General features: G+C 39.6%; 6 protein-coding genes and 1 long non-coding RNA gene across 18 annotated transcripts in view; 3 read left to right on the plus strand and 4 right to left on the minus strand.

The window, feature by feature from the left end:
• The window catches only part of LOC104813470 (death-associated inhibitor of apoptosis 1), a 1,508-nt gene extending 1,036 nt beyond the window's left edge, over window positions 1-472 (minus strand). The window contains exon 1 of the mRNA XM_010541066.1: window positions 16-472. Coding sequence (XP_010539368.1) covers window positions 16-288 — 273 coding nt within the window. The 5' untranslated portion in view covers window positions 289-472. The remainder of the gene's footprint in view (window positions 1-15) is intronic.
• Window positions 473-1,072: 600 nt separating this feature from the next.
• LOC104813479 (probable tyrosine-protein phosphatase At1g05000) lies at window positions 1,073-3,201 on the minus strand. Its single transcript, XM_010541078.2, has 5 exons — window positions 2,761-3,201; window positions 2,174-2,267; window positions 1,774-1,831; window positions 1,638-1,681; window positions 1,073-1,569 (listed from the first exon to the last, which is right to left on the minus strand). Exons 1-5 carry the CDS (start codon window positions 3,003-3,005, stop codon window positions 1,369-1,371), a joined length of 642 nt encoding a protein of 213 aa, XP_010539380.1. The 5' UTR covers window positions 3,006-3,201; the 3' UTR covers window positions 1,073-1,368.
• Window positions 3,202-3,697: 496 nt separating this feature from the next.
• Window positions 3,698-6,318, plus strand: LOC104813486. Of its 2 annotated transcripts, XR_771783.2 has the most exons (6): window positions 3,698-4,196; window positions 4,780-5,232; window positions 5,350-5,656; window positions 5,742-5,867; window positions 5,966-6,054; window positions 6,157-6,318. XR_771783.2 is itself a non-coding variant. In XM_010541087.2 (5 exons), the coding sequence occupies exons 1-5, from the start codon at window positions 3,783-3,785 to the stop codon at window positions 5,977-5,979; spliced, it is 1,314 nt and encodes a 437-aa protein (XP_010539389.1). In that variant the 5' UTR covers window positions 3,698-3,782; the 3' UTR covers window positions 5,980-6,318. The 2 variants fall into 2 exon arrangements, 1 of the variants encoding a protein (XP_010539389.1); XM_010541087.2 differs by having other exon boundaries at window positions 5,966-6,318.
• A 488-nt stretch (window positions 6,319-6,806) lies between these two features.
• LOC104813498 (short-chain dehydrogenase/reductase SDRA) lies at window positions 6,807-9,096 on the plus strand. The gene is made up of 6 exons (XM_010541102.2): window positions 6,807-7,037; window positions 7,513-7,629; window positions 7,911-8,045; window positions 8,322-8,447; window positions 8,553-8,654; window positions 8,746-9,096. The coding sequence occupies exons 1-6, from the start codon at window positions 6,900-6,902 to the stop codon at window positions 8,893-8,895; spliced, it is 768 nt and encodes a 255-aa protein (XP_010539404.1). The 5' UTR covers window positions 6,807-6,899; the 3' UTR covers window positions 8,896-9,096.
• Window positions 9,097-9,198: 102 nt separating this feature from the next.
• On the minus strand, window positions 9,199-12,296 carry LOC104813506 (uncharacterized membrane protein At1g16860-like). The gene is made up of 4 exons (XM_010541113.2): window positions 11,345-12,296; window positions 10,443-10,598; window positions 9,947-10,158; window positions 9,199-9,637 (listed from the first exon to the last, which is right to left on the minus strand). The coding sequence occupies exons 1-4, from the start codon at window positions 12,116-12,118 to the stop codon at window positions 9,445-9,447; spliced, it is 1,335 nt and encodes a 444-aa protein (XP_010539415.1). The 5' UTR covers window positions 12,119-12,296; the 3' UTR covers window positions 9,199-9,444.
• A 1,967-nt stretch (window positions 12,297-14,263) lies between these two features.
• On the minus strand, window positions 14,264-16,571 carry LOC104813536. 9 transcript variants are annotated; one of them, XR_771786.1, is made up of 5 exons: window positions 16,271-16,571; window positions 15,799-15,851; window positions 15,543-15,677; window positions 15,326-15,404; window positions 14,264-15,045 (listed from the first exon to the last, which is right to left on the minus strand). It is a non-coding gene; the product is annotated as an uncharacterized LOC104813536 (long non-coding RNA). The 9 variants fall into 9 exon arrangements; XR_771789.1 differs by having other exon boundaries at window positions 15,799-15,977; XR_771787.1 differs by having other exon boundaries at window positions 14,264-14,855; window positions 14,927-15,045; window positions 15,799-16,571.
• Window positions 16,572-16,678: 107 nt separating this feature from the next.
• Window positions 16,679-24,063, plus strand: LOC104813523 (gamma-tubulin complex component 5-like). Of its 3 annotated transcripts, none has more exons than XM_010541148.2 (21): window positions 16,685-16,793; window positions 17,114-17,181; window positions 17,564-17,679; window positions 17,773-18,033; window positions 18,127-18,224; window positions 18,456-18,618; window positions 18,711-18,821; window positions 19,159-20,160; window positions 20,271-20,423; window positions 20,511-20,610; window positions 20,685-20,779; window positions 20,952-21,149; window positions 21,241-21,297; window positions 21,383-21,454; window positions 21,609-21,707; window positions 22,076-22,207; window positions 22,293-22,466; window positions 22,590-23,083; window positions 23,226-23,272; window positions 23,546-23,613; window positions 23,875-24,063. In XM_010541148.2, exons 2-18 carry the CDS (start codon window positions 17,160-17,162, stop codon window positions 22,725-22,727), a joined length of 2,991 nt encoding a protein of 996 aa, XP_010539450.1. In that variant the 5' UTR covers window positions 16,685-16,793; window positions 17,114-17,159; the 3' UTR covers window positions 22,728-23,083; window positions 23,226-23,272; window positions 23,546-23,613; window positions 23,875-24,063. The 3 variants fall into 3 exon arrangements, with proteins under 3 accessions (XP_019058317.1, XP_010539450.1, XP_010539442.1); XM_010541140.2 differs by having other exon boundaries at window positions 23,229-23,272; XM_019202772.1 differs by lacking the exons at window positions 21,241-21,297; window positions 21,383-21,454; window positions 21,609-21,707; ... (4 more) ...; window positions 23,546-23,613; window positions 23,875-24,063 and having other exon boundaries at window positions 16,679-16,793; window positions 21,023-21,143.
• The last annotated feature ends 2 nt before the right edge of the window (window positions 24,064-24,065 follow it).

Here is a 24,065-nt window from a genome sequence, read left to right on the forward strand (position 1 = left end):
TCCCGACTGGGAAGAGCCAGAGTCATGATCCGACCCGGTATCGACCCGGGCTTGCCCCGGTTCGTGTTCGTCGTCTCTCGAGCTGAGGGTGGTGGTGGTGGTAGTTCGGAGACCCCAGGAGGGCCCACAGCATCCGATGCCTTTGAATCGTAGCCGTTCCTTAAGAGACCGTTTCCTCCTGATGGGTCGATCTAGACCGTCCATCTGGCCCCGGAGCAAATCCAGAAACGTCGTCGCCCGGGCTCTCTCCGGCGGTTCCTGACTCGTTTGGAGACCGCGTTCACTCATTCTCGACTCGCTCGCAGAATCTCAGATGAGTGGAGAGTGTGTGTGTGTGTATATATACAGAGAGAGAGGATTATAAAGGAACTAAGAACCAGTAATGAATTCCGAAGAGAAGGTCCAACATGGAAGAACCCTCTGATGTAGAAAGAGAGATTCGAAGGATGGTAACTGTTTTGATCTTCGTGTACACAGGGTTTACGATATTATAAGTTTCCACGAGGTTTCTCAGCTTTTTTTTATAACAAAAACAATAAAATAAAATTTTCCAATGCAAAAGAATCATAAAAATATTGGATTGGAATTAAGTTTGAAAGAATAATATATTCCCGTTTTGTATGTTAAAAAAAAGGAAATCTATAACAAATCCATTCGTTTTATTCATAGCAGTAAGTAGTAGGATGTATTATTAAGTGGATTGATATTGGAATTTTTATACCAACTTATCTCAAATTAGATATGGTTATGAATGTGAATCCGATCTTAAATTACAGTTATCGTAAAGGCTGTTAATGATACATATATAATCATTTTTTTTATGTATTAAGATGGATTAATAATTCTTAATATTTTAAGTTGCAATTTATCAAAAAAAATTCAAAAAATGGAATACTGAATGAAATGTATGATGGAACTTGTTTCTTTACGTAATGAGGAAAGTAGAGTTATTTAATTTAGCGTCCCTCTTATCATACATACAAAAAGATGGTGCATGAAATCAGTAGAGTCGGAGATCTTCCAAGCAAATACCAAACAAACAAACAAAAAAAAAACAGTACAAAAAGGAAGATAGAAAAAAAAAAACAGTGCATCATCATCAATATAATAGTATCATAATGGTTATCAAATCATATATATACCACCTATTGTTTTTTAAAGGCAGAATCTTAGCCAAAACAAGTTTGACAGACTCGCCCGCCTTACAGCCATTTCACATGACCGTTCCTTGGTAACATCCAAAATTATTACATTGACCAACATCCCATTTCTTCTAAATTAAGGTATAATTTAGGGTTTAGGGTTAATACAGGCTTCCATCAACCGCAGTTTCCAGATGAATGTTTAAGGAAGTTCCAGTTTTTTTTTTTAATTCTGATGAAAATACCTCATGGAACATGAAAATGACATGGGTGAATGCCTTAGACTTGAGATATCAAAGAGCTCCATGAATCTCTGGTCCGAGATTCTAGCTTTCGAGGCGGCGAATCTCTGGTACTCGTCGAAAATGGAGGATAAGCACCATCTCTGTACCTTCCTCAGACATCCAACCAGACATCCCGTCCGATGCTGCATCCCAATGAAGAATACTCGTCAAATCTAATCGCGGAAAGAGAATTGATGCAGAAGCAATTTACCTTTCCGCTCTTGCAATGAACTAAAACAGGGTGATTCGTCGTATCTGAAGCAAAAGGAGTTTAGAAACAAAGAAAATTAGATGGCCGAGAACTGTCTAACATTATTTCAGAAGAGTTTCGAAAGAGATATGGGCACCTAGAAGAACTTTCAGTGCTTCACGTATCACCTCGTCCGGTATGTTAACAAATGGTTCCTGCAGAAAAGAAAAAATCAAGCTAAGGGATGGCTAAAGAATCAAATATTTTCGGCACGGAATCAAAGTTTACATTTTGGAAATGCACAACTGCAGTTCACCACATGCTTTCCGTGACTCCACGAACAGGAGTAACAACTTAGAAAACATGTACAGCGAGTTAATCTTGTAAAGTTTTGATCTTACTTCGAAATTCAGACCAGCAACAGATTTTTTCCATGGCTTCGGAGCTTCGAAAACACCAAGACATATTCACACCGAATCAACGGGGAAATCGGATCAAGATTTCTATAATATCTTTACCACGGGGAAATCGGATCAAGATTTCTATAATATCTTTACCTTGCATCTCTCGATTCCAAACTGAAACACTTCAACCCCATTAGCCTCTGCAAATTCGTTATTCACCTCTGGATATGACTCCGGGCACAGATATCTACAACAGCACCGAGTTGAATAAATCCGAATTAGGAATAGATTAGTGGATGAAACAACATGACTCTTTGGCTTTTGGCCATTAAACGACACGATTGTACATCAGTCAAGGACTAACCAAGTAAACATTTAGGGTCTTAATTCCTTGTACTCCACTAATTAGAGCAGTGATTGATTAATCGATTGAATGAAGAACAGCACCCAGAATTTTATGCCCCTAACTTGCTTCTCATACTACTAAATTGGAACAACTACTTGAACTTAGAACTAAGATCTCACAAAATTTGACTTTATCTATACAGAAGAATCGATCAAATATGCTAAATTTTGTCAACTGATTCTTGTATCTGGTCTGTAAAATACCATAAAAAGCGGATAATTGTAGCCACTACCCAAATTTCCAATACAAATACAGAAGAAGATTCGATCGAAGTCAAATATGAACAGGAAGTTGAAGTCCATTCAACGAAACATGGCGAAGATAGAGAATTTACATGATGGATCGGAGTCTAAGGGACTGCAAGAAGCTGAAATTGACGGGCTCAGGGAAACCTGACCGGAAAATCCCGTTATCCACCATCGCGAAGTTCAGAGGAGGCACGAATAGCTCTCCTCCTCTTTCCTTCTCGCCCTCCGCCGCCGGAGCAGGAGGATTATGCGGCGGTCGAAGGATTGTCGGCGATGAGTTATCCGACTGCAGCACCGCGTGAACATCGCCGCCGTAGGTCTCCACCGGCATGGTGATGGCGCGCCACAGAGAAATGAAACGGGCGCTAGAAAGTTCGAAGAAGAAATGGAGAATTAATCAGAGGAAAACGAGTGCTCCAGTCTCCAGAAGCTTAGATTCTATTAGAATCTGAAAACTGATCAAAGTATATTCCTCCTCTCTCTCTCTCTCCAGAAATACTACTAAGTAGCCTGACTGTATTGATTGCCAATTTGTCACTAATTGATTGTAATTAACAAAGTTAATCACATATTAATCGTAATTACCACACCGCTTATAAGACGCGAGGGTGGCTGTGGTGATAGTATTGAATTTATGCGTTACTATGATCTTATATCGTTTGACTATTTCAAAGTAAGAATATTTCTTATTCACCGCTGAATAAGAAATTATTGATCGAGTGAATAATCATTTCTTATTCAAAGGAAATAAATAAACATTTTTCCCCCTGGATTTGAACAATGGAAGATAGTGACACGTGTTCATCGTTTAGTGGAATTTCGACATTGAGAAGAGCCGTTTTTCTAACTAGTACCAAACGTATGATAATATGTGATATATGGTCCACAACAAAATATAATATGGATTCAAATTGAATAATAAATCATTCGGCACCTCCAGATAAGTTTATAAAATTTAGAAAAATATGACGTTGTAACTTGTAATTGTTATCAATCGACATTACATGTTTGTGACATTTTAATAATAATTTACAAAATTACGAAAAAAGACAACGCCCTCCCCTTTTCAAGTATCAGAAAAAGTTTACCGGAAATTACGAAAATACACATGGAAGGAGCAACCGAGCGAGGATCCCGTCAATCTCTATTACCCGGGAACCGACCCGACCCGATCGGAAAACCGCCGGAGTCTCCGACGATCCGGCTTTCGTTCCCGCGCTTCGTGCTGTGGTTCGATCAGTCGAGCCGCGGTGGAGCTGTGGTGTCGTGGTCGATCTTCTTCCTCCTCGCCGTGGGGGTCCCGATGGTGTCGCACTTCGTGTTGATCTGCTCCGACTGCGATTTCCAGCACCGTCGTCCGTACGACGCCGTCGTGCAGCTGTCGCTGACGGTCTTCGCCGGGATCTCGTTCGTCAGCCTCTCGGCCTGGTCGCGCAAGTACGGGCTCCGACGGTTCCTGTTCCTGGACAAGCTCTGGGATGTTAGCGACAAGGTTAGGTTGGGGTATGAAGCTGAAATCCAGGTACAATTACTGTAAATTCGTCGCTCAATCTGAAATTTTCCCGATTGAAGAAAAAAATTGTTTCTGACAACGCAAACTCCTGAATCAGGTGTGATGTATCGAAATCGTGTTAGAGATTAAAAAGTTTCGGATATTGCTTGAATCTAAAGTAAGTGTGAGATTACAATCTCTTAAATACTGTTTAGGGAAATAATTAATGGATTTTGGGAGTACTTAGATTTCCGATTAAATAGTAAATTGGGGTTGGAAGGGAGGAGAAATGTTCATAAAAATCTCCCATAATTCAGTTCAATCTTTAATATTCCATGATTACTATTAGATTAACCAGTAAGAAATCGTGTTTAACTAATTATATGTTAAATTACTGTATTCGTTGAATTTGTATGCACCCAGTGATTTGGGTATTTAAATTTTCGAAATTATATATATAATTTCGATCGAATATTTGGGCATCTTCGATTTTATTTTGTAGCAATTAGTTCATGTACACAGCCTCTCCCGCCAATAACACCATGTATTAGTAACTGTAAACAACGCCCACTTTAAGCATCTCTGTTTTACATTTGCTCTGTTTCGGCTGCAGAAATCAATGAAGCTGCTCACAATCTTTGTCCTCCCATCGTTAACCCTAGAAGCAGCGTACCGAATCTGGTGGTACGTGACGGGATTCGACGAGATTCCGTACATCATCAACCCCGTTTTCAGCCACGTCATGGCCTGCACTCTCCAGCTCTTCTCCTGGCTCTACCGCACTTCGCTCTTCATCTTTGTCTGCCTCCTCTATCAGATCACTTGCCACCTTCAGATCCTCCGCCTCGAGGATTTCGCGCGTTGCTTTGCCTCTGAGATATCCGACGTCAGCTCCATCCTGTCCGAGCATCTCAAGATCCGACGCAATCTGAGGGTTGTGAGCCACCGGTTCAGGCGGTTCATTCTGTTGTCTCTTGTTCTCGTTACTGCCAGCCAGTTCATGGCCTTGCTTACCACCATCCGAGCCAGCATTTCATTCAATATCTATGAAGTTGGTGAGCTTGTGGTAAGAATATTTCTCTGAATCTTGGGTTCGGCTTAGAACATGGATTCAACTTTTGATGTTCATCTTTTGATTAATGATGATAAATGTCTCTGTGGGTTTGTCTTTTTTTTTTTACAGTTATGTTCGTTAAGCTTGGTGACAGGGCTATTCATATGTCTGAGAAGTGCGACGAAGATAACTCACAAAGGTCAATCCGTGACGAGCCTTGCCGCCAAATGGAACATCTGTGCCACGATAGACTCGTTCGAAGATCTTGACGGCGAGACTCCAACAGCTCTGGTCCACCAGTCACATATATTTCCCGTTCGTAACGTAATCGAATCCGATGATGAAGAAGAAGGAGAAGGAGACGACGATCTTGATAACACCAAGATACTTCCGATATATGCCCGAACCATTTCTTTCCAGAAACGTCAAGCACTTGGTAATGAAACACTGGATTTATTCATCTATGGTTGGTTAAGGTGAAAATTATTTTATTACTCGTGGGTTTTTTTTTTGGCATGCAGTGACGTACCTGGAGAACAATAGGGCAGGAATCACGGTGTATGGATTCATGGTGGACAGAGCATGGCTTCATACGATCTTTGGAATCGAGCTTGCTCTTCTTCTATGGTTGCTCAACAAGACAATCGGTTTGATTACATAACTTTTTTCTGATTTCATCCAAATCTTTCGTTCCAAAAAATTTTCGGATCCTGGGTTAATCGTCGAATTCTCTTCGGTTTGACAGTGAACATTCCATGAAAATTTTGGTCAAAGTCGCGGTTCTTTCGAGAGAGGATTCCAGAGATTTTCATGGCGACAGTGTTTTGTACATTGGTAGATAGATACATACATATACGTATATATGTATGTGTGTATATCAATGTCCGATCCTTTTTTTTTTTTGACTTGGGTCATTTGATGTTGTATCAATCCCAGGTTGCCGATGATTCAACGCGTGGGAGAAAACGATATTGTTGTATTTTAGTACACAATTAAGTGCTGATTGATATGTATTGATCAATGTCCATTCTAATTATCTTATTGTTTTAGGCAGAAGTGTGGATCAATAATTGAGAGTAAAAATGGTTGTCGAATGAAGTTGTAGATATGTCATTGCTGACTCGTGTGTTCTTAAAATGTTTTTGTTTCTAACAACGGGAAAAAAAATAGTATAAATATTAAGATTAGTTTATTTAATTTAAATTTTTAATCGTGCTTATTAATTATTTGAGACAGTGGTCAGATTAGGTGGGCCGAAGAGAGGCCCATTTTTCTTTTTCTGGGCTGAAAGCCGCTCCGCTTTGACGCCCAAGATGAGGAAATTATCAGGTGCGGCGCCACTTTAAACCCTGAACGAATCTAAGCCGTCCATCGCGAGTCCTCAACACGTAATCCTGTCCTATGAGAGAATCTGATCTCAGTTGACCGCGACGCGTTGGTTGAACCATTAAGTACAACTCCACGTCGTTTTCAAGTCGAATAGGTAAACCGCGTGTTGTTTTTTGTTTCCCCTGTGAAAAGTGCCGTCGACCGTGTTAACTAAACGACAGCGTTTACGAGAATTTCCTAAATCTTGATTACTACCTGGGAAGAATCGAAATGTAACTCATTTCAGCCTCGGCGACTGTGAGCGAGAGAGAGAGACGCGACAGAAAAGCCTGTCGAAGAAGGAAGAAGAAATGGAGAAGAACAAGGTACCGAAGAGGCTTGTCGGGAAGGTTGCTATTGTCACGGCTTCGACGCAAGGGATCGGCTTCGGTATCGCTGAGCGCCTCGGCCTCGAAGGCGCCTCCGTCGTCGTCTCCTCTCGCAAGCAGGTTCTCCATACCGCTTTCTCTTCTTTGATTGAACCATGGATTCGGGTATATTCGACTGTGGAAATTCTGGGATTCTTTGTGTCAGATCGATGCATCTGTGATTTTGTTTTTTGTTTTCGCGGTATGATTGTTGGAAATTTTTGGTTTTGTGTTTGATTCACTGCTGTGTTGCAGTGGTCTGTAAATGGTTGCCTCGTTGCAGTTTACGTAGCGGAAACTGAAATCGCGGAAACTGAAATCGAGCGACGATGAATCTGTTTCTTCAATTTCTCTATGTGTGTTTAGTGGTGAATCATCCACTTCGTGCATTTCTTCTATGGTTTTTTTGCTATAATAATTGTAGTTGTCGGAGATTTTGCTTTCGTTAGTAGCTTGAATCAAAAGTAGAAGCTTTGGTTCCAATAAGCAAAGCAAGTTTTGTCCTCGTAGCCTTTTGAAGTCGTTTCTTTGAGTATAAGGCTAACATATTGCGCAGAACAATGTGGACGAGGCGGTTGGAAAGCTCAAAGCCAAGGGGATTGATGCATTTGGGATCGTCTGTCATGTGTCGAATGCACAGCACAGGAAGAACCTTGTTGAAAAGACTATTCAGGTAAAAATGTTGTTTGCTTGCTGGCAGCAAGATTTCTCAGATCATCGGTTTAAGAAAAGTCACATTTCCAAAACATATCTCGTGTTACTGAATCAATTGTAAACTTTATATTGTTTGAGGAATCACTGTTTTTCTTCATGGTAATGTAAATTCTTCTCGCACTTCTCCGCACAGAGTGTTTTGGTTCTTCTGCTTTCTTGCATCTCAGCAGTTACATGTTTACTACTTCCTGTCAGCTTTTTTGCCACTATTCACATTGTAGCTCATTGGTTTGGTTTCAGAAATACAGGAAGATAGATATCATCGTCTGTAATGCTGCAGCTAATCCTTCAACAGACCCGATCTTGTCAAGCAAAGAAGACGTCCTTGACAAGCTTTGGGAAATCAATGTCAAATCCTCCATACTTCTCCTGCAGGTAAAATTTCCTGTAAATACTAGTAATTCTTTGTGGGTCACAAGAATGCAAAAGCAGTTTACTGTTGGGTTTTTAATCCAATGGACATTCTGGTGATGACCTATTGTCTTCTGAGCTCTCTTTTACTCTCATATATGTGGTTAAATTGGAGTTTGATGGTCCTAGATATGGCTCATGTATAACTGAGCTAAGAATGTTCAGCGGAGCCTATTGTCTCGACCAGACCAGCTTGCATCCGATTAATTTCATGTTTAAATGGTCCTTGGCCATAAACAGGATACAGCTCCTCACCTGGAGAAGGGATCTTCAGTAATTTTCATAACTTCCATTGCTGGATATCAACCGGCAGGCGCCCTGGCCATGTATGGGGTGACGAAGACGGCTCTTCTTGGACTCACCAAGGTCATCTATCTTTCTTTGCGTTACTCATTTCGGTTCCATGATTAAGTAAAACAACCGGAAGGTATGGTTACACATAGAATTGAATTATCTCCGATGCTTTTGCAGGCACTTGCTGCAGAGATGGGGCCAGACACGCGGGTGAATGCCATTGCCCCTGGTTTTGTGCCGACACACTTTGCTTCTTTCATCACCGGAAGTCCTGAAGTGGTATTGTCAATGTCTGTTGGTGACTCGGATGGATTTCTACATCGGAAATCTGATGATGAAATGAAATGTGTGTTTGGTGTTGTGATGGCAGAGAAAAGGCCTCGAGGAGAAGACTCTGCTCAATAGGTTGGGGACGACGGAAGATATGGCCGCAGCGGCAGCCTTCTTGGCATCCGATGACGCTTCTTACATCACCGGAGAGACTTTGATCGTCGCCGGAGGAATGTCCTCTCGCCTTTGATACAAAACTACAAAATCAATGAACAAAATAATAATCATAATATAAAAACAGGTCATAAGACTCTTCATGCAAGATTGGTTAGTCCATTTCATTTCAGTTGTGTAATAAGACGGTAACAGTTATAGACTATACCCCAAGTCAGATGTCAATTTGCATTTGGTACAATTATGTAAAGGATATAATCGGTAGTTTTTGCATTAATGAATATGTTCGGCATTAGTCAAGATATGGATGTTAATCCATAAGAACTAGTTGTAGCGTGAACCAGACAGAACAGAGATGCGTAAAGAAGTAAAAGAAGGGTAGAAACTATGAAATAGCATTTACATTTTGGGAGGTAAAATGTACAGAGAGAGACAGAACACAACCCCACTTAGGGAGCAAAAACAACACAAGAGTAATTGATGATCATATGCTGGCTTCAGCTCATTCCTCAGCCTTAGGCCTACCTTATACATATATTGTTATAATTATGATATATAATACTTAATATAGATAGATATGGACAAGCAAAAATCACATGAGAGTGGAAGGGGACAACGGCCAAATTCAGACGGGAATGACATCGGCGTTGTGACTATCGTCGCAGGTGATAATGAGGCCTTCCGCGTAGGTAGGGAGGAGGCAGCGCCACCACTGGCAGCCAGTGGAGACAGCCTCAGTCGGAGGAACTATCATCAGCACGTTGTCATGTCTCCTCACCATTCCCATCACGCTCACCGTGCTCCCTTCCTTTATATATCTGCTTCCAATCATCATCATCATCATCAAATACGAAAGAAGTATGATGGATTATTCATGTACAGTCATTAGATGAGAAACCCAACAAGGAAACTGCCAAGAAAAGTGTTCCTTTTGTACTAAATAGCCTTTGGTTCCTCACCCATTCAGCCCTTTAACCCTCAAACACTTAGATTTCAATGGAATGAAGGATCAGCAAAAGTTATCAATTCATCATGCTACTGATGAGGCTTATTTATTTGCCTGCCTTTTACCTGTCTATGTATGAGAATTACGAGAATATGACCGAGATGTGTGGACTGTAACATACCCTTCTTTGAGGCGCATAACACGGTCATCGCTTGAGAGACTACGGTCCGAGAGCCACCTTAGGAAACTCGGAGATAAATCTTTGTTCTGAGCTGTTACATCAACCACGGTTGCTGGTTTGACAAAAGGAGAAACTTTTGATCCATAGCCTGCTTTTACAAGTGCCCTTAATCCAGATTGGAAATCCGAGACGTAAAAATCGGCCACGTACCGCTGCCCATGAACAATTACAGTAACCATCAAACTCCCAACTTTCTCAGAAAGGTGACAATGGAAGATTTCAAAATTTTAGATATGAATGTGCAAAACCTTATGATGTCAAGTTATTCTTTTCAGGAGAAACATAAAACACGATTTTTGCACAATATTTTACCACAATGCTTCTAAACAAATTACTCTGATGGCGTTACCCCAGGATTTATCATGGATTTCAAAATTACATCGATTTACACAAATTAAAAAGGCACCATAAAAGAGAGAACAGAGCAGAAGCAAACCTCAGCATATCTAGATCCCCAGGAGAAGCATCGATGTTTTGGGTTAGCGGACTTTCCACCAAAACCTTTATATTCGTACAATTCTGTGGACACGTAAATGCATCTTGGAATCCTTTGGTAGGACGACTCCAATGGTATACTTCCACATGTTACAACCTGCGAGCAAAACAAAAATATGCCTTTGAGGGAAACAAGCAATTTACAATTGCTTATCAAAGACCAGATCTTGGACCAGGATTTCCATGGCAGCTTTTGTTAAATCGGGTAACTTTGTGTGTATGCATCCATGTACCTATCCATTAAACTAGCCAAAAAACCTAAAGAGACATATCAAATCTACCATATCAAGAATCAGATCTTGAAATTAGCCGAAAACTGGAATAGTTGAATCACAGATGATTTAACCAAGTTCCCAGATAGCTTAAACCAAGTGACTAAGCTTATGACACAAAATAGGGCATATGAAATTTACCTTAAGACGTTACTAGAAATCAACTCAATGAACTAGATGAAACAAGCATTCTTTACCAGCATTTGGGATCTGGAGTTCAGTCACAGATAGAAACACGCTTACACAAAAAGGACACATGGAGAAATATGCTACTTGATTCAGTGGCATATCTGTTTCTTAGTTTTGATGAACAACAGATTCACGAGCAAAAATTCATCACAAAAGGCAATGAAAATGACATTCTAACTCACCAGATAGAATGATTTACTCATCGAGTATGATGGTCAAAGATCGGGAACGATCGGTTACCAGAAAAACTAGATAAATTTACTACTAAGGAAATTTAACAATAAATTAGTAACAAGACAAGATCCTAGTTTAACTAACACCTAACATGTGATGTGAAGCTATATCAGTTCAAACGCTGAAGAAGGGTTGAGTGAAATCTTACCCCTGTAACCTTGACGAACTGTCCATCAATGGCGCCTCTAAGCTCGGCATCTGGGTACCTCCGAACGAAACCCAGTAACCCTCTTCTTCCCCAGACGCAATTCCACACCAAACACACCAAGGCGGGAAAAACCACAGCCGCAACCGCCGCCATTACCACGACTTTCTTCGCCGCCACCATTATGAACACACCGACCACCAACCCCATCGCCACCACCACCATCACCGCCCAAACAACCGCCTTTGGTACCCTAAACCCGATTCGAACCTGGTCCGAGCTCAGACTCGTCACTGCCGACCCGTACTTGGGCTTGCCCGACCCGGTGTTACCCGCTTGGTGGTCCATCTGACCCGACCTCCTAGACCCAGTTCCGATTGGTCCAGACCCCAGTGGACCGGAGGTTATCAAACCAGTCGGCTGAAGCTGGGAGAGTGGTCCCGACGATTTCCGAACTGGACCCGAGTTAGATCCGGATCGAACAGATCCACTGTTGGGATTCGACGACGAGGCGGAGGAGACTCGCGACGGCGGCGGCCTGATAGCTCCGCCGCTACCGCCGACAACGAGCGGAGGAGGACCCAGGGACGAGGCCGTGTCGGCGATGGAGATGTCGAACATCCTTCCGAGCTCGCCGGACTTCTTGATATCGCCGCCACTGCCAGTGTAAAGCACAGAACGCGCCGCCATTGTCGGTGGCCGCTCCTTGGGCTGCTCGGGTCGACCCGAAACGTACAACCCATTGCTCAGCTGGTGGGATTGGATCCGACTACCCATTTCTAGAGAGAGAGAGAGAGTGAAATGCAGAGAACTTTACTCTTTGAGTGCTCCAGAGGAGAGAGAGGGTATGCGCGCGCGTGTGAGTGGCAGTGAAAGGTGGAGAAAGACGAAGGAGGGATAAAATGACGAAAATAGGTATCGGAAAATAGGGTAATGACGAAAATGCCATGGGATCCATAAATGGCGATGCAAGCTTTTCTTCCCTGTAGTAACCCAAGTGAGTGAAGATTATGTCATGTGCCCTAAAGCCCCACCATCTTTTGTATGTGCTTTTACCTTTTTGTCCTATTATCTATTAGGAACATTTTCTTCTTCCTTTTTTTTTTACTTGCCAAATTTATTAATTACACTCTCATCTCATTTCGTTAACCATATTTCTCTTCATCATTAAATTTCTAACAGTAAATAAAATTAATTGGATCTATACCTAAATTTGTAGCTTAGGATCGGCAATCACTCGACCTCCTTAATTTTATTTTTAAGATTATAAATATGCATTACAAAATATTTTCAGTAAAAAAATTTATTGTCAGGATAGAGTTCTATGATTTATATATTGTAGAATGGCATGGTAAGGAATTTTTTTTGTTCAGAGGAACACATGATATATATGCCATTCGATGAATTGGGATACATAAATTTATCATGTCTATATATATATAATTGATATAAGCTCTTTATCAATACAAATACATTCATGATGGATCTGTACAAAAAACACTATGAATGTGTCGACATATAGATATTAAAATGATTATAAAAATGAGTGGTCAGTCGCATTTACATACAGAGTTTAGAGGGTGTGATTCATTCACATTCATTGTATTTTTTGCCTCCAATAATTCTTGATGGATCGGATCCAACGGCTCATGTAATTCCAAAAACAATAACTGGAAATTAAAAAAAAGTAGACCCATTTTAATAAATGTTGTATGGTAAGTTGGGTCCTATCTATGGATGTTTCATTTTCATTTGCATCTCATTTATCTTTTTTTGTTATTTGCATATGCAAATTGTTAATTATCCGCATGTTTTATTTTACCTCTTCCTAATGAATATACCATTTGTTAAGGGAAATACTTATTGCCCCATATCCTAAAACTATGTATTTGTTGAAATACTGTAATTAGAAAAAAGCTTAGAAAATTAAAATTTGGAGATATTTGAAAACAATATCAAATATACTTGGGTTATATAATATTTCATATTTATTTATTTATAGATTTGATGAACTATATATATTTTTTATTTTTGGTTAAGTTAGATTCTGTTGTAGCTGTCAGTTCAGTGGTAAGACTGATATTTAGAAGCAGTTTGGGGGTAATTAGGGAAAATCATATTAAGTCGGTTGATGCCGCGAGGAGAATCCTAATATTTTAATAGTGAAATGATTAATTGAGACAAAATTAGCCCTCCCTACGCTAACAACGACTACTCTATATGTTATGACGTGTCATCATTTGTCTTCCATCTTATTACGTATTTAATATGACGAGAAAAGCTTATTATTTTTTATTTATTTTAAAATGTATGGTTTTCCAAAACAATTCATCTTGTAAAATTACAAGTAAAACTAAAAATATTACCCTATTAAATTTTGGTAGTATATTAATGTTTCAAATATTATCAAATGGAAAATTTGTAACAGATGCATATAACATCGCTAACATAAGATTTGTCTTGATATGGTTGGTCCATATTGACGAAAACAACAACTATTAAATTGAAAACGATATGTGTAACATAAGCAAACATTTGTTTATGAAAGCTACTTAGTATAATAATTTGTATCTTACTATAGAAAAAAAAGTGTGTACCATATGCTACGTGTCCCCATTTCCTTTAAAGGAACAAAATATCCTTTGCATTAATATTCCAATCAAGGCTTTAAAGACACCCAAATTTATCCTATTAGTGTGTTAAATAGAATAAAAATCATTAGTTAGTTCAGAAAAATAAGAAAAAGAATTTGAAAGGTCTCGTAAAATAAATTGAGCCTAAAATTATTAAGTTTAATTCGCTGAAAGTTAGAGTTAAGGATCGAAAAGAATGGATTTATAAATTTAAATTATTGTAGATTTTAGAAAAATTAAGTTAGATCCTTAATTTACAAGTGCATGATAAGAAAAAAAAGAAAGAACATTTGTTTCATAATATGATTTATATTCTAAACAAATATGATTTATATCTATCTAAACATTTTGTATGTACAAGTTCAAACTAATAATTCTCTAACCGCATTTTTATAAATAATACAGTAAGATGAATAAAGTTAAAGCAAATGGACATTGATGGAAGCAGACACACTTCGGTGTTCTTATCATCATATCCTTCGGACACACTTTTTCCATGATCCATGACTCCAAATGCTTGAGAAGCCCCTCGTTGCTGATGGAGACCAGCCTATGCCTGCAAATAGACAAATCTCTTCACATGCACATTGCTATAATCATAGTGGAAACATTTACCAAGTCTGCACTCATACTCATATCCATAGCAGGAGCAAGATTCTAATCAAGAATCATGGTGGATGCCACTTGGGTGTAGCTTGCCTGAAAACGTTTCGGATTGTTTTGTGCAAACAATGCAAACCATTGAGTGTAAAACCCATTTAAAGGGCCAGGAAGGGAATCAGTAATCCGGGTTTTGCGCAAAACATGAACCGAGCACCATGGCTCTACAAGGCAAGGCAAGGCAACTGTACAAGTCTTCGATTGTACAAGGGTCTCGCGGCCTAAAGCAGAAGCAGAGATGTTATGAATCAAAAGAAAGGGAACGTGTGTGTATAGTGTTGTGGATTCATACCTTGAACTCACAAGTTAGGCCTGCTTCTTGAAGGAAAGGAAGAGCAGAGTGACCAGCTTCAAAGAGCGGAGTCCTGTCACCTATACCTATTCCATTCCGTGTGACCACAAGACATGTGTCTGCAGAGGAGAAAACAAATCTGGAAAGAATAAGAAACCGAAATCAATGCCTAAAGATTGTTCTTTTTAACAAGAAACAGATGAACCTTCTTAGCATCTTCAGAAAATTGTTTGATGAGTAAAGAATAAAACGGCACCCTCCTCCAAGAGTTTTTGGGCAAAGAAAAGAAATTTGACCAGGAACTGGAATGTAACACTATCATATAGATTCACAAGTAAAAAAAGAAGGGCTTCTCTATCAATTCAAAGAGTATGGTACTCATGGGAAACAGAGAAATACCAATAAAGTGGAGAAAACACCTCCTTGGTTAAATCCACAAGTATAGACATTTTCTGGATTTGTTCCTCCGGAAATCCCCCTGTGGATTCTTAGGTTAAGAACGTACACACCATTACAGATAAGGAGATTGCCGGAGGAACCAATCAAGAGACTGTTACTTTATTTGCATTTCTGTCTGAGACATGTAATGGTTTTAATAACAACAACAAGCACTTACCAGAACATATTGACGATATCACCTCACAAGGCGAACAGCTGAAGCTCTCGTTCTATAGGGAGAGACCCATGTAGGATTAATTAGCAAGTATAGTTGAAGCCTATCATAAAGATTCAAACTTTGCTGCTGTGAGATCTGAAAGGTCGAGAATGACAATAAGATGCATAACACAACATTGACACAATATGAAGATGTATGTTATATTAGCAAGATGGATATATGGAATTAGATATTAGGATCAAGAAAGACATGTTACCACTGCAAGGGGAACTCAGGGATGTCAAACCATGAAGGCATAACCCATATCATCTGCACAAGAATGAAACCCAAATACCAAATGGCATTGACAACGATGCAGACTCCGAAAACAATTTGCACTTTGAGCAATCATCTTCGACAAAGATCGATACCCATTGGAAGCAATCCAATCATAAACTGAGATTTGAAGGATTAAGGAGAAAACACTCAGGACACGAGGTGTTATTACACCAAACGTTCATATCAAATTACCAGACTCACCAAAAGGAATCTCATTGCAATCCCCAACAAAAGCAACTATCAGAAACACAGCAATCTTCACCAGATTAATCAAGATATGAGCTTTAACTTATCAGCTTAATCAGAGAACAGAACTATGCAAAACCCAGAGACCCAACCCCACAGGACGAAAAGAAAACCCTTCGATATGTCCATCATCAGAAAACTAGAAGCAAAAGCCAAAATCGTACAGTTGCAGGAGATATGGTTGGAGATGAAGGGGACAGCCAGTCAGAGTTCCTGAAGTCGGGGGATTTGAATAATGTCTTGATGGGTTCGTTTGCAGGACCCGAATCACCTAGGTCGTGCAGCCACGAGATGAAGCTTCGAGCCATGGCGGCTGATTTCAGTGAAAAAGATGGAAGAGAGAGATGATTAGGGCTTGTCTTGGAATATGATCACGAACAAGAGCGGAAGACGAACAAACGGATTCTTCAGCGATTTTGGTCGTTCATTAATAAAACGCCGTTTCACTGGAAAATCTTTGAAAGACATCGAGGAAAATTGACCAGAATACCCCTATGGTCACTTTAAATTACAACCTAACCCAAAAGTACGAAGAACGACACTGCTAATTGTGTGTGTGAGAGAGCGGGAGGAGAAGAAGCAACGACGTCGTCTATTTTGTTCATGCGTCATTTTTCCCCCTGCAAATCGACCATCCCATCTGGTTTTCTCAGGAGAGTAGTTAGTCTCCATTGAGGAAAAGCCGAGGTGGGTTTCCTTAATTTCGGTGACATTTTTTCTTCAATCGTCTACAGCCCTTTTGATTTGAAACTACTTTGTCCGGTTTCAACTGTAGTTTCTGCTGTCTTTTGCTCGGTTTTCTGTGTTCTTCGATGTTAATCTGGGTGTACTTTCCTGTGAATTTCTGGATTTCGGTCTGAAAAATTAATCCAATCATGAATCTTTCCCCGTTCTGCTACGTTGGTTTTTCGTTGTGAATAGATGATGTTTCGGTATGTGAAGATTGAATAAACGTTCTAGCTTCGAGAAATGGGTTTCATCTGAGATGTATTTACTCGCTTTGTCAGGCTGGCCGGGATTGGTGCGACATTGTTGTAATCTTCATTTTGCCATATGGAGAAGCTCCTTTACTCTGGTAAATTTCTTATATATCCTTATCATTTTCTGATTTGGTTTTCGTGAAGAAGGTTTATTGCTGTTACTGTTGTTATCATGTTATTGCTGGTGATCATGGAGGAGCTCTTGGCCGTAATTGCATTCATCGGCCTTGAATAATAGTTTTGTTATTCTGTTAATTCTATGCTCTTCTGAAAGGACTGGCCTTTGATTTTTACGTATTACTAGGGATTGCGTAGAATATCAGGAGATTTCAGGTTCGAGGTCCGTTATGTATTTTGGGTTTTCAGTTTTAGTTTCTGCATGGTCTGTTTGGTTGAATTCTTTGGAAAGGTAGTGCCTTCAGTTTCCGTCTTGGTTTCCTGTCTTTTCAAATGTATATATTTCTTCTCCTCTGGCAGATGAGCCGAAGAGAGAAATGCCCGAAGGCTTAATACATAAAATTAGTGCTTCTGTCTGTGGTGACGTTCATTTTGGGGCGCCCATGTCCTCATTGAGGATTAGTGAAGCAGATCTGGTATATCGAATCAAGTATCTATCTTTCATTTCTTGAATGACTAATCAGCAATTGCAAATAACTTACCTGTGTTGCTGGTTGGTGTTTCAATAGGTGAGGAGCGTCTTACAAGCTTTGCAGGGGTTGTCTAGTTCCTTGATTTTCTGGGACCAAAATGGACAAATGTTCCGTGCCAAAAGTGGGATATATATATCTCATTTGTCCCAGATGAGCCTTCACAACCTTCTTAATGAATTTATATGTGCTGCAACTTGGTTGAAGTTTGTAGAGTCTGTCGTTGGTAGACTCAAGACCTCTTTGAGGTCTCCTCCTACCTTGAGGGCGTTTTCGAGTTCTGTCTCTGCTTGGCTTCAGGCAAGCTATCCACACTTAGCTTAGTTTATTGTGCGAAATTCTTGATTTCATTCATCTGTTTTTTAAGACTGATAGAAATTGGCTTTGGAGCAGATACTACGAGATATTGCTTTGAAAGAAGAAGCGAAAATTAGCAATTCTGAAATTGGTGTCACACCGACCCTCTTGGGATTAACTAGTTCTTTGTCAAGGTCTGTATACATAGCCTCAAGGCTCTAATTATCGTTGCACATAAAAATGTGGGTATCAAAATCTGGTAATATAGATAAAATATTATTTTCTTATTTCAAAGGATTTATATGTTGCATGTAAGGGAAGTAGAGTTGCACAGGAACCATAAAAGAGAGACAGATGTTCCTACATTTGCGTGGTTAGGTTTATATTTGATTTGATGTCTGTTGTTTTCTTTTTCCATTTGTTAGTCTTTGTTCAGGCGCTGAGTATCTTTTGCAAATAGTCCGTGGAGCAATCCCTCATGAATATTTGGAGTGCGGTTCATCTATTTCAGCTGCTGAAATTGCTGTCCATGTCCTTGATTATCTTTACAAGAAGCTGGATGAAGTATGTCTCGTACAAGGTGGTGAGGTTGTGGCTATGCTCTTGTGAATTTTGTGTTGTTCTTTCTCTTTACTGTCTCCTTGATTTCTTATTGGCTATGTGATAATGTTGGAAATCAGGAGGAACCATATAACATGCTGCTGCAAATATTTACTGGAAGTTTATTGCCGTATATAGAGGGTCTTGATTCATGGCTTTTTGAGGGAACACTTGATGATCCATTCCAGGAGGTAGGTATCATTGGAATTGGATTACAGCTATAAGGTCAACAATTCTCTAATCTGGAGTTTGTGCTCTAAGTTGCTTTCCTTCTACCTTCTCTTGGAGTTAAGTGAATTAATCGTTGGACATAGCGACTATTTTTGCTTGATGTTAGCCGTCTGATATTTTAATCTTGTAGTCTTTTGCCCTTTGGCGCTCTTAAATTTGATTCTGGGTGGCTTATGATACTGACATCTGGAAACTTATTCTTGCAGTAAACTGAGTTGGTTTTCTGTTCTACTATCCCATTTGATAACTTTAAACTTGTTACTTTGATAATCATGTATTCACATGTGTTCCATACAGATGTTCTTTTATGCCAAAGAATCGATATCAGTTAACGAGGCCGAGTTCTGGGAGAGAAGCTATTTATTGAGGTGGGTGCACAGCCAAAAACTAAATTTCACTTCGCTAAATGACAAGAAAGGAATGGGTGGAAATGACTCCAACTCTTCTCCTATTCCTTGTAAAGAAAAAGGACAGAATAACCGGGAAGTGTTACTATGCCCGTTGTTCATAAAGGACATATGCCAGTCGATTGTTTCTGCTGGAAAGTCATTGCAGCTGATCCGGCATATTCCTTCCGCGTCTTCAGGAAATTCTGCAGAAATTAGGTACCATGAGCAAAATGCTCATGATAGCTGTGTTCCTCTGGTTAAACACAGTATCGGCTGTAGCATTGCTGACTTATCCTTGTCCGAAGTCTTTTGCCTTACACTTGCTGGTCTCGTAGGCCATGGTGATCACGTCTCTAGATATATTTGGAAAGGCGGGTTGCCTGAAAGGGAGAATACTTCTACTTTAGGATCATATATAAGCGGAGAAGTGGTGGATACCATGGATTGTAAATCTCTTCCAGTTATCAAAGGCACAGAAAGAATGTGGTATAAGTTTTTCCTTGATGGTGTGGAAGAAAAAATGGTAATGGATATCAAACCTGAAAACCAGAGTGCAAGTTATATTTCTGATACAAAGGAGGAGAAAAGTTGTGTAGCTGCCGAAAATGCATTGCAGGAGTTGTTTTGTCCTGAAAACCTAGTTATTTCTGTGTCTAAAATGACCCTTGAGAGGAATAAAAAGGCTTGGGAAATTCTGAACATATCCCAGAACTACTGTCTACCCCCTCTTAACGACGAGAGCTTGTGGAATGCTGTTTTCAAAGGAAATAGTGTGCCAGGTTCTGGATTCAGGGGAACAGACTATAAATTTGGATTCCATTTTGGTAAATCTGAATATCTTTGTTCTCAAGATGATATGAAAATGGTAGAATCCTTGTTTCCCTTTCCCACTTTGCTTCCATCATTTCAGGTACTTAGATGCTGACAATTCCATGGTTGTATTTTGTTTGTGCATTAAGCTTCTCCCTTTGGCAATAGCTTCTCTTGGCTCATCTTGAAATCATTGTGATCCAAATTCAGGAGGATCTCTGTATATCTGAACTCTTACCGTTTCAAAAGGACAGTACCCTTCCTTCAAGAGTTCTCTGCTGGATGCTGAAATTAGAACCAAGGGATACTCCACTTCCTGTTGTTATTATGCAGGAGTGCCTTACAATTTACATCAGGAGGCAGGTAGAGTAGTACCGACATTTCTACTTCCTTGAATTCCTCTGGGATACTTTAGCTTTTGTTACCTTCTCAAAGTTTTGTGTGATGTAGGTGGACTACATTGGCAAAGTGATTTTGTCTAAGCTAATGAACGACTGGAGATTGATGCATGAGCTTGCGGTTTTGCGGGCCATATACTTGTTGGGTTCAGGTACTCAACGTGTTTCAATCTCTTATGCGTAAAAGCCATTCTCTCTAGTGTGTTTATAACCCATTCATCTTCAGGTGACCTTCTGCAGCACTTTTTGACCGTCATATTCAGTCGGCTGGATAAAGGAGAGTCATGGAATGATGATTTTGAGTTGAACATAATACTGCAGGTAACGGAGTTTTGCTAAAACTCTATTTCCAAAAATCCTGAGATCATATTATAACATGGTGACGATCACTAGGAAGAGGTTAATTTGCTTCAAGATGCCAGCCCTTGATTATGTATTCCCTGACTTATCGCAGTTCATATTCTCATAGACATATTTCTATGATTCTCTCCAGGAATCAATTGCAAACTCCTCTGATGCCATGCTGTTGAGCAGTCCTGATTCATTGGTGGTATCTATTTCCAGGGAAGGTGTATTAGACGGGGATAAAGATGACAATGCGGACACAGTTCCCCTTTCGTCAACTCCTCGTAAAAGCCGTAATCACAGTTTTGGGATAGACAGCCTCAATTTGCTGAAATTCACATACAAGGTCAACGAAAGCACGCTTTACATTCCATCTCACTCATCCTTTGCCCTTTGGTGAAATCTTATTTGCAGATTTAGTGAATTCTCATTTGTAGGTGTCTTGGCCACTTGAGCTTATCGCGAATGGTGAGGCTATTAAGAAATATAACCAGGTAAATCATTTCTTATTTGGTTATATCTTAAAAGAAAAATAAAAGGTCTTTGCACTGTGTTAATCGTATAGATTAAAAAAAATAGGTGATGGGATTCTTGCTGAAGGTCAAACGAGCAAAATACGTGCTTGATAAAGCACGGAGGTGGATGTGGAAGGTCTGTTTTTCTCGTCTCTTGAATCTCTTTCGTCCTTTATAGAGGTGCTTCTTGCATATTTTAGGTTTCTTTTCTTTTGTCATGCTGGAAAAAATATAATAACAATGTGGTTAAATTCGGTAGACATAACAAAATGGTGATTGTGTGAACATAGGGTAGGGGCTACAGAACAACCATCCGGAAGAACCACTGGTTACTGGAACAGAAACTCCTCAATTTTGTGGATGCTTTTCATCAATACGTAATGGACAGGGTAACTTCTTGTCTGATGCTTTACGTCTTGTAATACTTTGATCTCTATTGAGTCGGTATCCTAATTGTAGGAAATGGAGCAACTTTTTACTGATATATTTCCACAAAATCAGACCAGACTAGAAGTTTACTAGACTGGGATGTGAAAATCAGTCTTTCCTTCCCCGATATTATACTCGTTGGCATAATTTTGTGAGTAAAATATAGTGAATTATATGACTCTTGATCAATGACATGACCGGGCTGCGTATTGTACCAGTGTTGGCTCAGTAGGGACCAGAATACAACTGAATATAGATTTTGATATATACATTAAATATATAACCAAAAAGCTTAATTAGGACTCTAATAAAAGATTGGTGAACGCAGGTATATCATACCGCATGGCGGGAACTTTGTGAAGCAATGGCGAAAGCAGGATCTCTGGATGAGGTCATGGAAGTACATGAGATCTACTTATTATCAATTCAGCGTCAGTGCTTCGTGGTTCAAGAAAAATTGGTAGATTATCATATACTAAACCTCTTGAAGATTCCATGAATCTGCAAATTACAAGTAATATAGTTAGCTATTGTTGTTTTTTTAGTGGGCAATCATAGCAAGTCGGATAAACATGATTCTGGGCTTAGCTCTAGAATTCTACACGATACAGAAGACGGTAAGCAGTGGGGGAGAAGTTTCAGCAATAAAGGCAAGATGCGAAATGGAGATAGAACGTATTGAGAAACAATTCGACGACTGCATTGCTTTCCTCCTCAGAGTGCGTAATAAAACCCTTTTCTCCTCCTCCTCCTCCTACGACGACCATTCCATCTTTTATTAGTAGTGATTACATCCTCATCTTCTTACAATGGTGGTTTCTTTCCATGAAAATGGGTTGCAGGTGTTGTCATCGAAACTCAACGTGGGACATTTCCCACATTTAGCAGATTTAGTGAATAGGATCAATTTTAATTACTACTACATGTCTGACTCTGGAAATCTCTTGACTGCTCCTGGCGCTTCTACAAAGCTCAAGTGATTTTTCTGTTTCTGTTGGTAATTGCTGAAAGGATTGAGATTCCATGTTTTTTATTGTTTGCAGGAGTTTTTTTTTATGTTCTTGTGAATGATGATGAAGAAACAACGAAAATCTTGTGAAAAGTTACTGTTGATTCGTGCAGAACAATTTGTATTTTCTTTTGTATTTTTCATACTGAATTATTTGGTTTTTTCTGAGAAAATGAATAAAAAGGAAACGAGATGGCAACGATGTCGTTTCAATACGCATCGTTGTATAAAAAGATGCAGTTTTTTCAGAGAGAAGAAGACGAGAGAAAAGATGGATGGTGGCTGCTAAACTTCCTGAGAAAACGTTCTTACCTTCAACAAATAGGGGTACATCCTTCCTGTGTTCTTGGAGATTCTTCCTTGTTTTTGGTGTACAGACATACTTATCTTGTTCCTTTTTCTGTTCCATGGTCGTGTTCCTTTCATAGCTCTGATGGGTTAATTAGTTTATTCTGCTCTGTTGTATCAGCAGTTACACATACCGGAGGTCGCACTACAGTACTGTGATCATTCCTTGTAAGTTTTCTTACCCGTGGAAAGGCCACTCTAATAAATGCGCTTGTTCTCGTTTTCGCTGTGGTGATTTTGCAAACTTCTTCCTTGAAACCAGACTAGACTCTAAAACTTTTGATGGTTTATACTTTTTCTTTTTCTCATGGTCCTTTTTGGATCACAGTCTGTATCTTGAATCCTGGTTTGCTTTTTTTTTATTTACAGAATTGTAATGGTCCACATCCGAATCCTGGTTTATTTAGTTTCTTCCCTCAAATTTGATATTTCTTTTCACAGGAAAACTGGAACCTCTTGCAATGGCTGGGACTGGGACTGGCCGCTATTAAGTTGCTGGAAAAAACAAAGTAAGAACGACTTTACTTTCGCAGTACCACTTAATCATTCCATGAAGATAAGATGCAACACACTGGTTTTATATATATGTATATATATATGACCAGATCTTCACCATGACCATAAATCTTGGCCCTTTTTCTAGAACGTGGTTCGTTCACATGGGATGCATGCCATGGTTTATCAAAATGTTGCAAAACCTATTTATATTGGTTCTTTATGACATTACCACTTTTTGACAAATCCATATCGCACGCTCTTGTGTTTTCCAGGCATTGATTATTCATCTGAAGCAAGATCCTGCTGTTGCTATTAATCAATGTTAAAAGGGATGACGAAATCTTCTGGAAAACATCACGGCATGTTCTCGCTTTGACGATTGACATTATTGGGTTCTCAAAATTTTCAGCTCTGTTAGATTTCTAGGTAACGGAATGACAGCTACAACCATGCAAAATTTATC

Source organism: Tarenaya hassleriana, unplaced genomic scaffold (genome assembly GCF_000463585.1).
Source record: "Tarenaya hassleriana unplaced genomic scaffold, ASM46358v1 Cleome1, whole genome shotgun sequence".
Lineage (NCBI taxonomy): Eukaryota > Viridiplantae > Streptophyta > Magnoliopsida > Brassicales > Cleomaceae > Tarenaya > Tarenaya hassleriana.

Bases quoted from the DNA above. Each gene is read 5' to 3' on its own strand.
- LOC104813479 (XM_010541078.2), bottom strand. From the start codon at position 3,005: ATGCCGGTGGAGACCTACGGCGGCGATGTTCACGCGGTGCTGCAGTCG. The intron at 1,682-1,773 runs GTGCCCATATCT...CTTTTGCTTCAG, and splicing joins AGCACTGAAAGTTCTTCTAG to ATACGACGAATCACCCTGTT. The intron at 1,570-1,637 runs GTAAATTGCTTC...ATTGGGATGCAG, and splicing joins TTCATTGCAAGAGCGGAAAG to CATCGGACGGGATGTCTGGT.
- LOC104813486 (XM_010541087.2), top strand. From the start codon at position 3,783: ATGGAAGGAGCAACCGAGCGAGGATCCCGTCAATCTCTATTACCCGGG. The intron at 4,197-4,779 runs GTACAATTACTG...TTTCGGCTGCAG, and splicing joins GGTATGAAGCTGAAATCCAG to AAATCAATGAAGCTGCTCAC. The intron at 5,657-5,741 runs GTAATGAAACAC...TTTGGCATGCAG, and splicing joins CCAGAAACGTCAAGCACTTG to TGACGTACCTGGAGAACAAT.
- LOC104813498 (XM_010541102.2), top strand. From the start codon at position 6,900: ATGGAGAAGAACAAGGTACCGAAGAGGCTTGTCGGGAAGGTTGCTATT. The intron at 7,630-7,910 runs GTAAAAATGTTG...GTTTGGTTTCAG, and splicing joins TTGTTGAAAAGACTATTCAG to AAATACAGGAAGATAGATAT. The intron at 8,046-8,321 runs GTAAAATTTCCT...GGCCATAAACAG, and splicing joins CCTCCATACTTCTCCTGCAG to GATACAGCTCCTCACCTGGA.
- LOC104813506 (XM_010541113.2), bottom strand. From the start codon at position 12,118: ATGGGTAGTCGGATCCAATCCCACCAGCTGAGCAATGGGTTGTACGTT. The intron at 10,599-11,344 runs GTAAGATTTCAC...TTTTGCTCGCAG, and splicing joins AGTTCGTCAAGGTTACAGGG to GTTGTAACATGTGGAAGTAT. The intron at 9,638-9,946 runs GTATGTTACAGT...GATTGGAAGCAG, and splicing joins GTTATGCGCCTCAAAGAAGG to ATATATAAAGGAAGGGAGCA.
- LOC104813523 (XM_010541148.2), top strand. From the start codon at position 17,160: ATGGAGAAGCTCCTTTACTCTG. The intron at 18,034-18,126 runs GCAAGCTATCCA...GCTTTGGAGCAG, and splicing joins CTGTCTCTGCTTGGCTTCAG to ATACTACGAGATATTGCTTT. The intron at 21,455-21,608 runs GTCTGTTTTTCT...GTGTGAACATAG, and splicing joins CACGGAGGTGGATGTGGAAG to GGTAGGGGCTACAGAACAAC.